General features: G+C 44.7%; 1 protein-coding gene across 1 annotated transcript in view; it reads right to left on the bottom strand.

The window, feature by feature from the left end:
- Window positions 1-216: 216 nt before the first annotated feature.
- Window positions 217-19,149, bottom strand: part of cntnap1 (contactin associated protein 1) — a 28,362-nt gene continuing 9,429 nt past the window's right edge. Inside the window, exons 5-25 of the mRNA XM_048247060.1 lie at window positions 18,423-18,623; window positions 18,106-18,290; window positions 17,743-17,895; window positions 17,011-17,272; window positions 16,267-16,416; window positions 15,723-15,882; window positions 10,284-10,390; window positions 10,044-10,166; window positions 9,490-9,693; window positions 8,919-9,075; window positions 8,654-8,782; window positions 8,517-8,523; window positions 8,281-8,446; window positions 7,762-7,980; window positions 7,390-7,629; window positions 6,262-6,504; window positions 5,952-6,079; window positions 5,733-5,826; window positions 5,240-5,470; window positions 4,924-4,968; window positions 217-4,078 (exon numbers count right to left, since the gene is read on the bottom strand). Of these exons, the coding sequence (XP_048103017.1) occupies window positions 3,882-4,078; window positions 4,924-4,968; window positions 5,240-5,470; window positions 5,733-5,826; window positions 5,952-6,079; window positions 6,262-6,504; window positions 7,390-7,629; window positions 7,762-7,980; window positions 8,281-8,446; window positions 8,517-8,523; window positions 8,654-8,782; window positions 8,919-9,075; window positions 9,490-9,693; window positions 10,044-10,166; window positions 10,284-10,390; window positions 15,723-15,882; window positions 16,267-16,416; window positions 17,011-17,272; window positions 17,743-17,895; window positions 18,106-18,290; window positions 18,423-18,623 (3,401 nt within the window). The 3' untranslated portion in view covers window positions 217-3,881. The remainder of the gene's footprint in view (window positions 4,079-4,923; window positions 4,969-5,239; window positions 5,471-5,732; window positions 5,827-5,951; window positions 6,080-6,261; window positions 6,505-7,389; window positions 7,630-7,761; window positions 7,981-8,280; window positions 8,447-8,516; window positions 8,524-8,653; window positions 8,783-8,918; window positions 9,076-9,489; window positions 9,694-10,043; window positions 10,167-10,283; window positions 10,391-15,722; window positions 15,883-16,266; window positions 16,417-17,010; window positions 17,273-17,742; window positions 17,896-18,105; window positions 18,291-18,422; window positions 18,624-19,149) is intronic.

Genomic DNA, 19,149 nt, shown 5'->3' with positions numbered 1-19,149 from the left:
ATTCCAAAAGTTGTTTGACAAGCAATTTGAGACGTGTGTTATTGTGTGCTGAAATGACACATAAAGATGCTAATGGATATCCTGTCATGTAAATGTTAGCAGATATGTGTATGAAAGTAAATAAACTCTACATTTATACTGTATTCTGTCTCTGAAGTTTATACAGTCTGAGTATTTTTTAATAATGAGGAAGTGAGGGGAAAAAACAGCAAAGTGTTCCTTCAAGCTTATTTTATTGAAGTGACAGTTTGGTTTAGCGTCTCAATTTTACACAGTCATGATTATATACAACAGTATTAACACAGAAAAAAATAAAATGACTAGAAAAGGGAAAAAAATAGGAATAATCAATGTCTTCTGAAAGTGGTGAAACACTGCAGGCGACCCAGAAGAGCTTTCCCTGACCTTTGACCCCTGAACTTGAACTCTGACCTTGTGAACCAAACTCATCCTTCTAGTTCACCTTCATCTGTGATATAGTGATTAGCAAAAAATCGCTGAAGCCAACATCCTATCATGGACCTGATGGATGGATTCTACATCCCACATCTTGCCCCCTCTATCCAAAATAGTTGGGCCCTGAACGCTAACTTTACTGAGCGAATGAGTCTCTATGTACACACATTCCATTTGAAAGACATATATTACGCTGTGCTAGGAATGCTTAAGTCACTTTTTATAAACAAGTTTATGTCCCACACATGAAGGCTTTAGTACTGGCTACTGGCTACACCGTTTGACTTGCACCCAGCTGCATCACCTCATTCATAATGGACAGAGAGAAACTAGAGTGACACGTCAGTGGTATGACTAATAGTGGCATGACCCAACCAACACATATTCTCTATACACTATTTGAACAAGATAATACAAATATACAACAAACATCCCTGTTTTGTAAGACATGATGGTCTTGAACCGTGTTGTGATGAGGAAGACAGCGGGCAGAGGGAAGCTGGACAACGGGAACCAAGACAACAGGGGGGGGGGGCTGCAGATATACGCCCAAATGGAGAGTGATCATCCAGAGGTAGAAGAGTGGGACACAGTGGAGGGAATGGAGTGGGTTTACCTAGCAACCAATTCCTTAACTCAGACTCGCACAGCACAGAACAGCATGCACATGAAGCAACGATGGTCCATAGTCCTCTTAACACTCACAGTCAAATCTCACTTCATCATCTTTCAACCATTACAGTACAAACCGGTCAAATTTAGAATTAAAGTTCATATACAATTCATATATTTATGTGTACATAAATAGAATACTCTAAGTGCAACTGGAGGTGTCTTAGTTGACTCAACTAGTGCTGGAAGCGAAAAAAACTCATTATTGCGTTACGGAGCAAAGTGCAGAAGACATGCCGTTGGGATGCATAGCTTTTCAAAAGAATGGCACATGGCTTCTATCTAGGTCTTCTCTAATGGCTTCTGACATTGACCTTCTTCTGCGTCAGCACTGTAGTCAGCAGGATGGCATCTCCACCGACTGCTTTGGGTTACGATGATCTCATGGGTAGCTAAGGGCGGAGGCAGACACGCTGTCCTACTGCAGGCATCAAAGAGATGAATAGGATGACGTAATTGATCTCAGAGACTGCTTATATTCAACTCTGTTCCATTATCTGCTGCATGAAGTAGGAGCTGGTGGCCACTGGGAGGCGATGAAGAGTCATATGACGACAAATCATGAAGCCATTTGGAGTGGTGCACTCAGAAACACCCTCTAGTTTAGAGGGAAGAGGATTGTTAGCATAAAGCCATTGGTCACACAAGCAGGTCTCTGATACAGGATTCTGATCTGCTTAGTGATTCAGCATTACCACTGCAAATATTGTGACTGTACCAAAAAAAGGGCTGAACACAGAAACAGCAGCGAGATCTGTAATCAGAGCTGAGGTCATGTTTCAGCTGTGCAGCAGAGGGTGGAGGACGAGCGTCCCTGATGATCACAGGCAGCATGCTGAGGTCAAACGGTTGCATTCTATGGAAGCACATTCACTTGCAAAAAAAACCCTGAAGCCGTTGACAATGTTATGAAAAGACCAATATGCCATTTTGACTCCTGTTTTTTTAATAGAGTTCACATACATTTACTGTCACCATCTACCTAAGCCTAGACCACAAGCAGTATAGTCATTTTGTTGAAGCATACCTCCCCACATGCCACACAGGATCAATCCCAAAAGACACACTTTTACTGACAGATCCACCTGTACAAACACATTTCTCTCTTTCCTAGAGGTGGACTAAAAACAGGACTGTCCAAGTTTGTCCACAGTGGGCTGCAGGTGTTTGTTCCAGTCAAGCTGAAGAGACCTGTGTGATGCAGCACATTGATTGCTCACACCACATGCAGCCCTTCCTTGGACTATCAGTTTGGCCACGGCTATTGACCAAGGCTACTTGAGATTCACTGAACACTCCTGTGCTGCTTCAGTGAGGTGACAGATGTTCTGGACATTTAGTTAGTAGCCATAGGAGAGATCGTAAGCCTCTCGCCAACCTCTGCCAGCTCACACTGCATCCTGCACAATAGATCTTCAGAGGACAGAAGCAGCAAGGGGGCTAAAGCTTTCTCTTCAAACACGTGCATGAACAACATCATGCTTTCTTTTGTCCAACAAACCCTGAGTCTCATTTTATTAGGATTTTATCAAACACCAGTCCTCTGACTTGACTTGACCTCATATAATCACCTACACACACACTGGCCATACCACGGCAGAGAGCGCATGCACTACGCGCTAACACCCACTAGCACCAGTTGTGTTTTTTGTTCTGCAAAACCACACTAGCCTGACTGACCTGAAGATGTGAATGTTTTCCAAAATCAGTTAAGCACAACAAGGATAGAGTGAACAATGAGTAAGCGGAATCTTTGCGTAACTACTTGTTTTTTTACAGTATTTTACAGTTTTCCGTGAAAACCTTGTGCCTCCAAAAAAGGATGCCTAGTCTTCCGATAGCTACAGCCTTCTAGATAGGCTAGATAGACTTCCTTTTCCCTGTGTCCTGTTGTGAATGCTGCTGCTATTCCCTCTGAGCCTCCTCTCATGTCCTGCACAGGCTTTGCTGAGGCCTCGTGACAGGTGGCCAACCTTGCACGCTTTGGCGTGACACCTCTTACAAGTTGTGCTGATGTCTCAAAACATGGTGCCCAGGCAAATGCGCCAGCACCAGATACATATGAAGTTAGTCTTCAGATACAATCTTTACCAACACCTGCAACATGGTAAATACTCATAAGAAAGTCGGATCTTAATATTGCCAATATGTCATATACTTCAGAGCATGTTGTAAAATAATGCTTGTCATATTTCGTTGGATATTCTAATGGCTTCATGCTTCTTAGAATGTAATAGAATCTGACTGTAGATATAATTTCATGACATGAAAATATACTTTCCCCAAGTTTGCCTGGAGACTTTTCATGTCATGTTGCTGGGGGTGTGACTGTGCCATCCTGTCAGTGTGAACTGATGGTGAAGCTTGTGAGTAGAGCTGGCACTCCAAACTCTCCTCAGAGTCAAGGGCCATTGAGGGAGATCTGGTGGTGGTGACAGCAGGGGACAGTTGGGTTGAGTTGGGGGAGAGTTGTTGCATTGAGTGACCTCTAACTGTTCTGCATTTTCTTTTATGTGATATCTTTAATCAGGCACTTTTGCCAACAAGCCCTGGGGTCCTGATGGGGTCCTTGGGAAGTATTAGCATATGCTCCTAACGGTTCCAATTCTCTGTCAACCAGCTCGGATCAGACATACAAACAGGGAGAGAAGCAGGGGATAGAGACAACTGAGAGAGAAATGGGAGGGAAATTTGAAGGAGAAATAGAAAGAAAAAAGAGTGAAAGCCGAAGGAAGAGAAAGAGAGTTAGCGTGCTAGGCCTTATGGGGCTCGTCCTGGATCTCTTGCAGGTCCTTCTCCTTGGTCGGGGGTTCGGTGAGTGGCCGTGAGCTGCTGGGAGACTCTAGGTTCTTGGGCTCGTTGGTGAGGTAGCTGCCCTTATACCGATACAGGTACAGATACAGCCCATACAGAATGAGGAAGAGGAGGATGCCGGCAGATCCAATGATTACTGTGGACACACACACACACACACACACACACACACACACACACACACACACACAAAAAAAGGTAAACATACACAGACTATGTGATCAGGAAGGATTTCACAGACTAATCCATGTAGATGATGGCAAAGGAAATGTCCATTTCTTGAATATTGAGACAAGAAATCATCTTGTAAAGTTCCTCCAGAAGCTGTTATCAAGGGTAAGGCCAAACCAGACCATACATACTTATACTTGTCTTATACTGTGTGTGTGTGTGTGTGTGTGTGTGTGTGTGTGTGTGTGTGTGTGTGTGTGTGTGTGTGCGCGCGGTGCGCGCCTAGTGGATTGGATTTGATCCTATCATTAAGCTGCTGTCTATGTGTGTGTTAAGTTTGAAGTAATATCCTCTTGTTTTGTGTAATGCGTCTGTGAACGTTAAGGTGTGTGTGTGTGTGTGTGTGTGTGTGTGTGTGTGTGTGTGTGTGTGTGTGTGTGTGTGTGCGTGTTCTGTTTGTCAGCTACTATTTCTGTCAATTTCATAGACAGGCAAATACCAAAAGCCCATTATCTCTCCAACCCATAATCCTCAGCTCTCTCCACCAGTGGTCTGGGAAGAGGATTTCTGCTGTTGACAGAATTACTAGCACAGTGAGAGGTCGCATGTCAGTGTGACAGGGACAGGGGCTGACCGAGAGACCAAGATGAAAGGAAAATGGAACTGAAACAAAAAAACGGAGAGAGAGAAGGAGAAAAGGAGAGAGAGATCACAGAAAGGGGCAAGCCTGACAGAGCAATGGTGACTGCTAGCATTAAAAATTGACGGGTGGAGATTAATGATTCAAGAGCAGTCCAGCTCTGCACTCACGGGTCATCCAAGGCGGTGTCACGTCATCGTGGATGTAGTAGAAGACTACAGAGGACAGAACAAAACAGAACATTCAGTTCACCTGTGCAGTATTGCCCCCCCCTTTCCCCAAGACCTACATTGGTCACTGCCACCGTACATTCTCTGAAACTGGTGACCTAAAATTGCATGTGATCAGTTGCCTTAAAGCATGCTGGGAAAATCTGCTCTAAATCTGCTTTGAACAACCTGAGGATCCCTCTTATTTATTAGGAATAGCTGCTTTCAGTTATTATAGGAAAAGTCAGTCCAACTGAGACTACAAATGGATTCTTACATAGGCCAGTCCACCATGGGTCCACCTCCCATGGAACATAGCCGTGTATAGGAGTGAACGCGCCGCAATTGGACTCTACCACGTAGCCGTGCGTTGTTACCGGCGGATTCGTTACATTTGGCCTGAAGAGCGTCTTCAGCGGGGCGAAGATATTGTAGCGCACGCCGGAGATGCAGCCCTGTAGGCCGGGGCTGTTGTGCCGTGCCACCTCATAGTCTATATCACCCACCTCTGAGATAGAGAGAGAGAGGGAGGGAGGGAGAGAGAGAGGGAGAGAGAGAAAGAGAGAGAGAGGGAGAGGAAGCAGAATCATATTCTTCACTGTTACATCTTAATACAAAGATGAATAAAAGTACAAATGTTAATTTTGTGAGGAAGATGGAGAGACAGAGACAGAGAGACAGAGAGAGAGAGAGAGAGAGAGACAGGGAGAGAAACACAGGCTTCCAAACAATACATTTTATATAGTTAAGTTTATATGACTAAGACTTACCCATGACTCTGCCCAGGAACATGGACTTGGGTGAGTCAAACCTGGCGTCTACCTCCAGAGCAACCACCTCATACCATGGTTCCATGTAGTCCACCTGACACAGACACATACACACACATGCCCACATCGTCAGAAATTAGAGCTTTAGTACTGGCTACTGCCCTCTCCTTTGTCTCTGCTGAGGTTGTGGCTGGCTAGTAGATGACCAGTTGATCTCACCTGGGTTCTCAGTGTTCTGTTATGTCTGGTGATGTTGACGAAGTGTGGGTAGCCGTCGGCCAGGTTGCGATAGGTGAGCTGGTACTTATAGGTCATCATACCCAACCTGTACCTCAGACCCAGACTTCCTGTGGAACCACACATGTACCAGTTGTAAGTGTATGTTTATGTCTAACATCTCTTATTCTCTTTGCAAAATAACCGTGTGTGTGTATGTGTGTGTGTGTGTGTGTGAGTATATATTTACAATCATGTATGTGTGTTTATATGCATTTGTGTATGTGTCTGTGTGTGGTTGCACATATCACACCATCTGTGTTTAACAACACGGCGATGTAGTCTTTATAGAATGAGCTGATGTAGAGCAGGACTGCGGGCGTCTGCACTGTGCTGAAGCTGAACTCGATGTCGTCTGTCGTGTCATTGTAGCCCAGGCTGTAGTTGTGCCAGTGCGGGTCTATCCAGTAGTTGGCCCACCACGCGTCCTCAGAGATGGGCTCTTTGCGGACGTCGTAGCGCAGCCAAGAGCCTGCCTCAAAGTATGCCCCGATGTCTGCCAAAGCAGTGACACAGGCATGAGACAACACTACCACCAGTACACTGCCACCGTTTTTCACCAGAGACGTTGTAAGGATTTTGTTTACTTCTCAGTGATAGAGTCACATTTATTTAAGGGTTTGCGTAAGTAAGCAAATCACATGAGATGATTTTCATCTGAAATCCAGCAACCCTTTTAGCCCAGCTGCCATACAGATTATATCTGATGTGAAAAAACCTCCACAACAACACAGACGGCATCCACATACCAGAAACACGAAATAAACACTAATCACCATCGCAACTAGGCCATTTCATTCTGCCCACAATGACTTACACAGACACAGATGAGATATACAATGCCGTGTGCCCTGGGTCTGCTGGGTATAAAGTCATTATCTCTGTGCCTGTTCGCTCCAGGGGAGGTTCTGCTTCATGGTGCATGTGATAGAGTATAATGAATGTGACGGTAATGGTGATGTCCAGCCACTGAAAACCACTCGGTAGCGATTCTGAGTTCACCTTCACAGGCCAGGGGGCAGTGAGTTGGGTTTGTTTGTCGAGTAAAGAGAGGAAAGTTTAAATATTTGGGCTTGGCTGCATCAGGCTTGATTGATTGCCTCGAGGATGTTTGAAAAACAAGAGATTTTTTGTTGTTCCACTCCACTCTATTCAGAGGGTCGCTGTTGTTGTTACCTATCTAAGCTCCAGCTGGAGGGCATATTCAGATGAACATCAAACTCAAGATGAAAGATGTGCTCAAACAAATCAGCAGGGCCTATTACACAGACTTAATAGAGGACTTTCGACAGCAGCATCTGCAATCTGTCTGTGTATACCCACACAGTGATGTGTACAGTAAAGTGGATGGGTATGTGTGTGTGTGTGGGGGGATACTTACCCTTATGGCAGTAAAAGCCGTCAAAGGCAGTGTTGTTGCAGTCGCACCAGTAGTCGACGTAGCCGTCGATGCACTGGCCACCGTTGCGGCAGGGGATGGTAGCGTTCAAGCAGGCACCTGTGCAGTTTCGCCGGATCCCCACTTCTTCGTCCACCTTTCCCTCCAAGTCGACCGGTACACCATTGAGCCGCAAGCCCCGCATACAGCCCAGGAAAGGCCTCAGCGTGTGGTTGGCAGCACCTTCACAAGAATTGAATCGGAATCGGAATCGGAATTAAAACAAACCAAACCGTTGTACATTCATAATCATGAACACATTGTCTATGGAAACGCACCGCTGTCAATTATAGCCAGTTCATTCAATCAACGCACCTACAAGCAGTGGTTGAGAGAACTGCATGTTAACATAGGTCTGGCCTGGAAACTTCCGGATGGCAGCCGGATAGAAGTCCACCTTTAGGCGTGCCATCTTCACGTTGAGCTCAGCCTCCACGTAGTGCCACTCATTGTCATTGAGTGGTCGCGGCGAGCGGTGCGTCACGTTCTGTATGCCGTCACCCACCATGAACACAAATATCACCTCTTGGGTGGCTGAGGTGGAGATTAGAGAGGTGTGGGTGTAAGGAGGAGGATGGATTATAGATGAGAAGTAAACAACAGCTAAATAACAACTTACGAAAACATATGTTGTGATATAAAAAATGTGGAAATATATGTTGGTTTTTTTCTGACCTACAATACTGCCAGCCATAACAGTCAACACATTTCATGTGAGCAAATCTTTAAAGAGGTCTCCCTGATTTTCTAATGTATCTGTGAGAACTTGCTGATTTTGCTGTGAGAACTTGAGATTTTGCTGATTTGTTGTCCCTGGTGTGCTGGTTTACTCACAGTTGAGTTCCACTCGGATGAAGTTGCGGTGGTGGTCATCTGCGTTCTCCACGAACACACCACTGGAGCGGTAGGTTCTAAAGTGGAACGTAATGTCAGCGCTGGGGCCGGGGACGAACGTGGGGAAAGTGATGTAGGTGGGCTTGGTGAAGGCGATGGTGTTCCATCCCAATGCATCCTAAAGCAATTACCATAAAAAACTATCCCACATACAACAAGCCTACCAATCAAGTTTTGATGCTTTTATGATCTACAATTACACTACAATGATACTACAGCCCATGATGAGTCTGATTCTATATATATATTTATTTTGTGGTGGCTGATTTTATGAGGTTAAAATACCTCCACCCCTAGTGAGTTCCATGACTTACGGTCTCCATGGCAACGGAGCGGCCCCAGGCTGAACTGAGCCTCTGAGCCGGTGCGATTGGTGTCGCCAATAACGATCTTCCTGACAGGTAGGTGGTCCCGGAACATCAGGTAGCCCTTATCTGAGTACCTACAGGTCAGACAGTCACGCTTTTGAGCACTAAAACCCTCGAGACATAACTCTCTTAATAACTCACATAAGCCTTATCTCAATCTCCTCCTCCTCTCCTCTTCTCTCCTCTCCTCTCTCTCTCTTTCTCTCTCACCACTGGCGATAGTCTGCGTCACAGTTGCACTGGAACTTGGCGTCGGTGCAGGTGTGGTTGATGGCACAGCCACACTTCCCACTCTCTGGGAAGGCTCCGCCCCAGTACTCATGACTCTCATTATTGCGACCAATCCAGAAGCTGTATGGCCTCCCATCTGACAAAGAATGGGAAGGAAACCATTGTATCAGGACATGTTTATTTGCCATTTTACTACATAACATGGGTCATTTCTGTTGAACTAACTAATGTGGATTTGATTTTTTAGCAAAGCAAGCAAGCCAGTCAGGAAGGAAACTATTTAGACCGCAGGCAGGAATGTGGGGTTACTCTTTACATGGCTAGTTTGCCCACAGACTAGCTAGAGATGCTCAAAGTAGCTGTTGACAGTCTGTTAACTATAATTTATGGTTAAGGTTAGTGGTTGGATTTGGTTATGGTGATGTTTAGTAATCGTTCAACTACAATTTTACATACTGAACTTAAATCTTTAGAGATGATGTTTTAAGTCTTCAAGTAAAGTGTTATCAGAATGAAGAGTGGCACTGGTACTAGCCACTCAGGCACTCACTGGGTGTGTTGAGGAGGCGGGACTTGTAGCATGAGAAGTCGATCCACTGTTCGCAGTACAGGGACGTGTTGGCCAGAGCAGTGACCTCATCCCAGCTGGCGTTCACATACCGGACCTCCCATATGTATGGCCGGTCTACAGTGGAGCCAGACACCTTTGTGTATTCCATACGGTTGTGCTCAATTATCGTCCAAGATTTGAATGCTGTTCAGAAATTAAATCAGATTCAGAAGAGATAAGAGAAAAGAGAAATCAGAAGTGACCAAACTCACTGAGCTGTGGACTTTGCAGACTGTCACTGACTAATTGCAATCCTGGTGGCTCTATTGGTACTACTGATTTCTGACTTCTTATGTCACTATTGAGCTCTGACTTACTGCCTCTAAGTTCTAAAAAAATTTTAGAACTTTTGGTTAATTTCTCTCTTAGTCAAGTTGTCATTGCCATATGAATTCTATATGTTCATGGATAAATGGTGCATTATATCCTGGTGAAATACACAGATGCTCTAACACCGCTACAGCGGTGACAACCCTAGCTCGTCTGATGCTCACGGGTCATCTTGCAGTAGACCATGAAGGGTTTCAGCGGTCCACTCAGGTCTGGATCTATGGTGTAGTTCCCTGACCAGTACTTCCCGTTGAGTCGGTACGCCTCACAGGACTCCCTGTACACAGCTGATGACCAGACACAGGGAGAGAGATGGACAGGTTCACAGATGCTGTCATCATTCCTTGTCTTATTCTAGTGGCATATCAGAATCAGTGGCATTTTTCTGTGTGTGTGATACTCACAGTTGTGACAGACTTCTCCTTTGTATCCTGTGTTTTCACACACGCACAGGAAGTCATTCCAGGACTGAATACATCGACCCTCGTGCTCACACGGGTTCGGTATACACCTGCAGAGACAGAACCCATTGTGACCATGGAGGACCTTGTCACTACCAGACTGACGGGAGCTCAAGTCAGGATACCAAGGGCGTAGCAGGAAATCAAATTAAATCATTCACTCACTGTGAGGTCACATAAGCCCCACCACCCCTCCCTATTTTTGAGATATGTGCATCCTAGAGGCATTTCTTAGTAAAAGATGGGAACAGGACGTTTTATCATAATTAAGGTGTGCTGAATCTAACTAGCTCTATTCCCAAACTGAATTTTGAGATTTTGACCATATAATTAGCATAAACTAGCATCAATTTTGAGGGTCAAGAAAGATGTGTAGTGATGAAATGTAAAAAATTGTATGCACCATATTGCTATGTAGCATAATAATATTATACACCATTTAAAAGCTTGAACTCTTGGGAATCCAAATATGACAACATTTTTCATGTACAATCTGTATAGTGGTTTACATTGTCAGATTAATTTTACTATGTCTCAATTAAATTTGATCAAAAATTACATGTTTGTGGATGTTATAACATAAACATGAGTCGTACCTTAATTATATCACTTGAAATACAAACGTATTCCCTATAACTAAGAAGAGATAATTGGCTATGTTATACCAGAGAAAGTTAAAGCAGAGCAATCAAGGCTCTTTGGTTATACTGAAGTTCCACAGATAGCTAGTAACGCTTTCTCATTGGAGGTTATGGTAAGTGTGTGTGTTATCTACGAGCTAAATTAGTCCTCTACAATGGGGTATTGGAAGCGAATTAGGTTGGTAATGTATGTAGTCTCGGCATGAGTCAGTTACATACATGTTTCTTAATAACCATTGTGTTAGTAAAATTGAATGTCTAACTAGATGAATAACTATATAATAACTAGTGCTTCAAGAGGCTGGTCCTGGCCCACCTCAAGACCTGTTTACCACCCTCACTGAACCCCTTCCAATTCACCTTCCATCAGAACAGGAGCAGGAACATGGCTCTAACACCATTGTTAAGTTTACAGATGACACTGCAGTGATTGGTCTCATCAGCAATAATGATGAGATGGCCTACAGGGAGGAGGTCCAGCACCTAACATCGTGGTGCACCGACAACATCCTGGCTCCCAACACCAAGAAGACCAAAGAGCTCATTGTAGACTTCAGGGAGTCAAAAGCTAGCACACAGTATGATATGGAAACTACTCTGCCTCCGCATCACCGGTTGCACAACGCATCACCAGTTCCTCACGCTCCATCGTAGCGATGCTTGCATTGAACAGTCCTCAGCTCAATGTGTGTTAACAGAAAATTGAACAGGAGATCATGGACCCTGGGAACATAGGACCTTGGGAACATAGGACCAGAGCCGGACAGTAACGGAGTACATGTACTTGAGTACAGTACTTGAGTACAATTTTGAGGGATCTGTACTTTACTCAAGTATCATTTTTGTGGAGTACTCATGACTTTACTCAAGTACATTTGAGATGCAAATATTGTAGTCTTTACTCCACTACATTTCTATCCATAACCGTGAATACTGGTTACTACTTCTAAAAAAAAAAGGAAAAAAGAAAAATCTCGGAAACCCTCAATTTGTTGTTTCCCTCTCAAACGTGATTGGATTGTGCAGGTGCCACTGATTGGGACAGCCTATCAGCAATCACTTTCAGCTTCCAAAGTCAAGATAAGAGATGAAACCATGGACGAAACTATGGATGAAGACGCAGCAGGTCCATCCCGGGAATGTGCCAACCTGTGGCCCCACCTCGCCAGACTATTTCAATTTTCTGAACAAGTTAATGATAGTTTTCGCTTCAAGTGTTTCAATTACAAAATAGTATTTTGTATTTGAAATACATATTTTAAATACATGTATTAGAAATACTGCCCATCCCTGGCAACATGGTAAAAAGATGAAAATTACTTGATTTTACTTCCAATTCATTTTACATTCTCCAAGGTATTTACATTAACATTTTTCATATCTCCATGTAGGACGTTTCTGTACATAAATGTAAGCACTGTGGCAGTAGTAATGCAATATTTAGAAAATGTAGACTACTCTTGTACTCTTGATACTCAAGTACTTTTAAAAACAAGTACTTCAGTACTTTTCCTCAAGTATACATCTGACTGTTGTACTTTTACTTGTACTTGAGTAAAATTTAGCAAAGGGTATCTGTACTTTTACTCAAGTAATGAAGCTGTGTACTCTGTCCACCTCTGCATAGGACAACTTTACATCTTATAGAGCGCTTATTTAGGTGGATCAATTAATTTCGCATATAGAGCTGTTTTTGTCCTTATTTAGGTGGGAATTAAGATACTTATTTCGCATTGTAGTCATGAAAATATCTGTTTTTGTCCTTATCTGTCAATTGCTTCTCTGTGTTGAGGATCGTGAAGACAAGGAGTTCTGTTGTGACCATGAACTGGAATGCCTGCATGTTCTGCCAAGAAGTGAACTCAAAGGTTAGACTTTCCATGGTCTCAACAATGAAAATGACTGATTGAATATTGGCAGCCTCAGAATATGACCAGATCCTTTCAGTCCATCTTGCCTGTGACTGGGGCAGGCTGGTGGCAGTTCCTGGGGATGGCAGAGGACTAATATTAGCCACGCAAATAAGACTTGGCACTAAGAGAGATGAGCAAGCCATTAGGAATGTATGGTCAGCAAGGTTAGACGTCAAAAAGAAGCTGGAAACAAGATGGAAGAACTAGACTATTTATTAGCAGGTATGGAGAAGACAATAGAGGACTATTCTGAGTGAGAAAAACAAATGATGTGAAGACAGGGTATAAAGCCTAAAACCAAGATGGTAGAGCCAGCTTGCTTCGGGAACCCATGCTCTGGAATGCATTAAAGCTACACTTCTTCAGTATTCTTTCACTATGTCAAAATCCTTCTGAGTTTGAATTAGTTCATCAGAATTAGACACCACAGGCAGCAGGCTGATAGGTTAGGGCTAGGGTTGGGATTAGGGTTGGGGTTGGGGCTGGGGCTGGGGCTAGGGTTGGGGTTAGGTAAGGGGAAGAATGAAGTTTAAAAGTGGTGTAGTGTTCTTTCTGTGCACTGGCCTATTGGTACCATACCCTTTAGCTTCTCCTATATGTAAAAGCATGTTAAAATGTATTATAAAATTCCATGGTCTTAACCTAAATGAACTATATTTCAGGAATTTATCTAAAATGTAGATGGTAAGGGTTGGGGTTAGGGTTAGGTCTGAGGTATGGGTAGGTGTTTGCAGGAAGCCTGGGGCAGCACTAGGGTTAGGCGTGGAGCTGGGCCTATGCTGGAGTCAATGTGAGGGTTAGGGTGGAGACCGTGGAGAGGGTGGATGTATGCATTCTGCCCAGGGCCTGGCAGAGCTCTACAGGGCAGCCCTGGGGTCAGAAGACAGCCTGGGCCTATGCTGGAGTCAGTGTTAGGCTTGGGGTGAAGAGAGTGGTAAGTCTGCATGCTGCCCAGGGCCTATAGCTCTTTGTTGTTGTGATCATATTGGAGAATCTTGTCGTACCATTGTTTAAATAACATTCACTTTTATATGCCATGCAGTTCATGTTTTAGTTAATATTCAGATAATGTTATGTTCAACTTAACAAGGTAATTTTAGGCCAAGTTTACTGTGTTTATTTTCTTTATCTGTTCAAAACTAATGTTTGTTTGTTAATTTGTCTCAATTCTTAATATTTACAATTTTTCTGGGAATATCTGCTGCATAAATAAACCAAAAGAGAATTTAGTTTGGGGAAATTTGGGAAGTTTGGCCTCTTGCTGCCACCAGCATGATGTTGATGTTCTTATATGGACATACTCAAATGCACAAAATAACAGGTCAGTGTTCACCAGAAATATTATATTGTAAGACAGAATGACTAATTTGTTCTGACTATTTAGTTTGTTTCCTTTACTCAACAAATGCTATATCACAATAAAAACAGTGGCCATCTTTCCCATTTGGAATCAATGATATGATGATAGCTTGATGCTAGCTTCGTTGTTTTATTTTTTTCATAGCCTTAACTTTTGATGTATTGCCCAAAGGAGATTTCTGACATGCACACATGTGAACAATGTTAATTTATTTACATGATATAATGATGCCCGCCCAGAGAAAGTGCACAAACCGTAATTTTGGCAGCCATTTTGTTTATATTAGATGGTCAAAAACTCAAAATTCTGCATGGGAACAGGGGATTCAGCACATGTTAATTATGATAAAAAAAAGTCCTGTTCCTAACTTTTACTAAGAAATGCCTCTAGAGCAATATACTTAGGACTTTTTCTTGAAATAGCACTTGTCTACTAATTGAACCTTAGACAGCACTCTTAATCTTCTCAGGGCCCTCATCCCCCTGGCCCAAAACGGACTGAGACCAAGCATTCAGCCTGTAAGCCTCCTCATATCACACATTCACTCAGCCATGTTAGGACCATGATAAACACATCGCTGGTGTTCTGTCCTTCTTCTTACAGGAAAGGATTTAGAATGAAAATCCCAATGATTAATGTTGCCGTGTGTCCTTTGGACTCAACTGGCAAAAACAAGAGCTGCCTTGTGATGTTGAACCCCTCCCAGCCCTTTCCCTGCGAACCCATTAACAATGCAGCTTCTCCTCCTCGTCCCCGGTCCTCCTGCTGTGTGATTAATGACCCAAGAGGCTAGCTTTAGCACTCTCCCAAAACACAGTCAGGAAATATTCACATTGCTAGTTCCGAACCTTAGCTTAAGGCCACCGTAAGCACAGTGGGTTGACATCAGTCTTATGTGGCGGTGGCGAAGCCTCCCATGCATTTAGCTACGCAAACAGACCCTCAGGCAGACGGCAGTAAATCTCCCGTGAGCATCAGTGCCCGTGGAGGACCAGGCTTCTTCCAGCAGTATTAACATACATCTCTGCACTTATGAGCCATGACCCTGTCACCTGAAGTACACAGGAGGGGGGGTGGAATGAAGTGATGACTGTCATATCCATCACATTATAGATCATATGGAGGAGGATTGGTCTGTAATGTGGTCTGCGTCCCTTGCTAAAGCACAGTCTAAAGGACAGTCTGTTCCCTATCCAGTCTTCAATTCGGTCTCTCTTGCACAGGCAGCCCAGACAAGCTCTATGTCTCTAGATTGCTTTTTTTCGGTATCTGTGTCATCCTTAACCCTTTATTTCCATTAATTTCAATTTCTTTTCATCAATACACACACACACACACACACACAAACACACACAAACACACACACACACATTACACAAACACAAACCGCATGCCTAGCAAAGAACAAACACACACACACACACACACACACACACACACACACACACACACACACTGTCTGTTACACCTGCCACAGGTGCCCATTTCCTCTGTGTAGCGGGCCCATTTCCGTTGCAGCATGATGTCGATGTCAAACGGTTCGTCATCTACAAATATCTGCTGCATGCAGCCGTGGAAGGTGTTGAGCTTCGTCACACACCGGCCCGTGTTATTGGTCTTTGGACAGCCTGCCAGCCAACGACAAAGTGCTCCGATTTGTCTCTCTTGAAAAACAATTGGTCGCTTCCATAGATTTTCCGATTACTTTCAATTTCAATGTCATAAGTATTACAAATAGGTCAGACATCTCTCCTTGTTTTGGGCAAGTGCGGGTATAGGTAGGTGTGCTGCAAGGTCAGCAGTGTGGGTGTGTGTGGGTCTGTGTGTTAGTCTGTGTGTGTGTGGCTGTGTGAATGAATGTGTGTGAGTGTGTGTTTGTGTGTGTGTGTGTGTGAGAATGAATCCTTCAGGAATGAGTCATATGCTCTCTACAGTAATCTCTCTCCCCAGCAGAACTCCACTAAAGCTCTCTTTTAGCTCACCACTCCGACGGACCCCCATCGCTCACTCACCCCCAAAGAAGTAGCGGTCACCTGTCCGCACCATGAACGGGTTGGTAATCTTCAGCGGTGAGCCCTCGTCCTCATCTATGGTCACCGACAGCAGGTTGTCCTTGGCTGCCAAGTCCACTGTGTGCCAGTAGCCATCGTTCAATCGGTAGCCTGTGGGCAAGAGAGAGAGAGACGCATGGGTGTCCTCCACCTCCTCCCCAAACAAACAGGACTTATTTTTCTCGCTGCTGCCAAGAAAGGGCAGCAGACCATGGCGGCTCAGTGCCCCCTCCGTTTGACAGTCATGCCATGGGACTGAGGGCATAACAAAGGCTCTTCAGCTCTCATCTCTCATTGTCTTAGCAGTCTACTTCCTCCTCCTTTAAATCAACTCTGTAATACAGTAAATTGTGGGGAATGTGGCTGATTACAATAGACGAGGTTTGTACAGTGGATGATCTGAAGATCATTGCTCATCAATGACACCTCAGATTAAAGAACAGAGGGTGTGATGGAACGTTGTGGCGCAGGCGGCAGCATCCTACCACATTTGGGTCTACACTCCCACAGGCAACCGGATTTGATTCTGACCCACGGTCAGTTCCCAATCCTTCTTCCATTTATTCCTTCTTCCCTTCCATGTCCTGTTGCAACTAAAGGCCACTACCCACCCCACCCCCCGAAATAACACTTTGGGTTTATGACGTGATGGTTGATTATCAGATCCCTCGTCTTTCCATCCCCCACCCCTCCCCGAGCACTCACCTGCGGCGAACCTGAGCCTCTTCTTGCCCGGCTGGAAGAGTGTGATGTTGACCTGGCCCTCGCTCAGGCCCAGCTCCAGGGAGCCCAGGTCATCAGCGAAGCGGGTGTACATGAGCAGGCCAGTGTAGTCCCACGTGCGGAACTTGAAGCGCACGGCCAGCCGGTCCTTGCGGTAGAAGCCGGGCACCTGCAGGTAGTTGTTGGGCCCAATGAAGGTCACGGGCCTCCATAGCAGGTCGCGGCACGTGTAGTGCATCTTTGTCTGAGGGAAACGGTCACACAGGAACATGGGTGAGGTCCACAAATAAATAACTGGAACTGTTCTTATTGAATGTATTATTATTGAATGTACTATGCTTTTTGACATGCAGACACCTCACTGGTCACATTCTGTCAATGGTGTTGTAGCACAAGTTTCAGAACAGTACTAAACTAGTTAGCTGACATCATGATATGTTAGGTCAAGCTTTGCTGGACAGCTTGACAGCTTGACCTACACACACATACAGTATGTGTTCAATCACCTTTCAATATCAATAATCATATCATTATCATATCATATCAATAATCATATCATTTTTCAGATCTATCAGACCATCACCAGTGTGGTTGCTCGCTGGTGTAACCAGTGTGACCAATCTTCAGGACAATCACATTTTGGTCACATTTAGTGTCCAATACTAAGCGTTGTACTTGTACGGCTCAGCTGTTTTGAGAAACTGAATGTGTTACCTTTCCATTTGCTAGCCGGATCTCAGGTTCCTGGTTCTGTGCCATTTTAATGACGTTGACTCCATTGACGAAGACGTTCTCTAAGCAGCCTCTGAAGTTTGGCCTGCCAGGCAGATGGGGCAGGTCCTTCTCGATCACCCCTCCAACATACATCTGCAGCAGAGCACAGCCGTCAAAACTAACAGCAATTACAGCTACGATTGAAATGATTGAAATGTATTACTGTAACATACTATGTATATGAGAAGAGGCTGTTAAGTGGTAAGTATTGATTTCAAACTACTGCTGTCTGTTTAAATGGTCTGTCAGCTTCCAGAATTTGGCTCAGCCAAGATCGCAAGCTTTTGCGTGCGACTACAGCACCTGCGTCTCCAGGTCCAAGTAGTTGAACTCTCCATTGAGGACGGCCGTCTCGGTCTGGCTGTCCAGCGTGAAGTTGACCTGACGGCCGTAGCGTTTGATGGTGACGTAATGCCAGTGCTGCGTGTCCAGCAAGTTCCCCACACGGATGCTGGTCAAGCCGTCCGTCTGGTGCACAGTGCTGCTGCCTAGAGGAGGAGATGCCTGTGTTAGGGGCCAGCATGGAGAAGTGTGTGTGTGTGTGTGTGTGTGTGTGTGTGTGTGTGTGTGTGTGTGTGTGTGTGTGTGTGTGTGAGAGGACACCTGGCGGCGTTGCGTACCGAGGCTCATGTGCAGGTAGAGGCGACCCCTCTTCAGCTCCAGCGTGAGCAGGTCTCCCTGCTGGCCCTGGCTGTGCAGCAGCGTCCCCTCTCTCTCCAGGGTCTTGAAGTTCAGCGCAAAGTGGTCCTGCAGCGTGCGGAACTTCTCGGGGAACTTGTAGGCCACCATGTCATTGCCTTCCATGTGCATCACGTACGAGTCTGAGGACAGAGAGAGCCACCAGAGGACAGTGGTGGTCAAGATTTCTGCAATCAAGTTCTACAGCCAACTGATTGACATGAATGCCATTCAATTTGATGGGGACCAGGCTGGCTTTCCCACAACTCAACAAGAGCACCAAACGCTGATTTCTGTTTGGATTGTTTCTTTGAACTTGGATTAGTTTAGAATATTTTTACACTCTAATCATTCTCAACCCCATTTCCAACCACAAGGCTATCTCCACACCATTCATCACTCCTTTATGTATGTCGCTGATGCAGTAATGCCCTAGCTGTTTGCTTAGCTGATGAGATCTAATTGGTCTTTGATGATTAGTTGAAATTACCGGTAATCAACTTTCAAAGCGGAATGCGAGCGTATATTCAATTGTCAGTTAAGGCAAACCGTTTGTGTTACCATAGGAACGAGATAGAACTTTTTATGGTGTGAGCGTTGCGTTAAGCTTGCCGCTGGCCAATGTGTTCCCCGCCCTAGCTGATAGCTGATGAGATCTAATTGGTCTTT

The sequence above is a fragment of the Alosa alosa genome, chromosome 6 (assembly GCF_017589495.1).
Source record: "Alosa alosa isolate M-15738 ecotype Scorff River chromosome 6, AALO_Geno_1.1, whole genome shotgun sequence".
Taxonomy (NCBI): domain Eukaryota; kingdom Metazoa; phylum Chordata; class Actinopteri; order Clupeiformes; family Clupeidae; genus Alosa; species Alosa alosa.
This window is presented reverse-complemented; position numbering and strand designations above follow the sequence as displayed.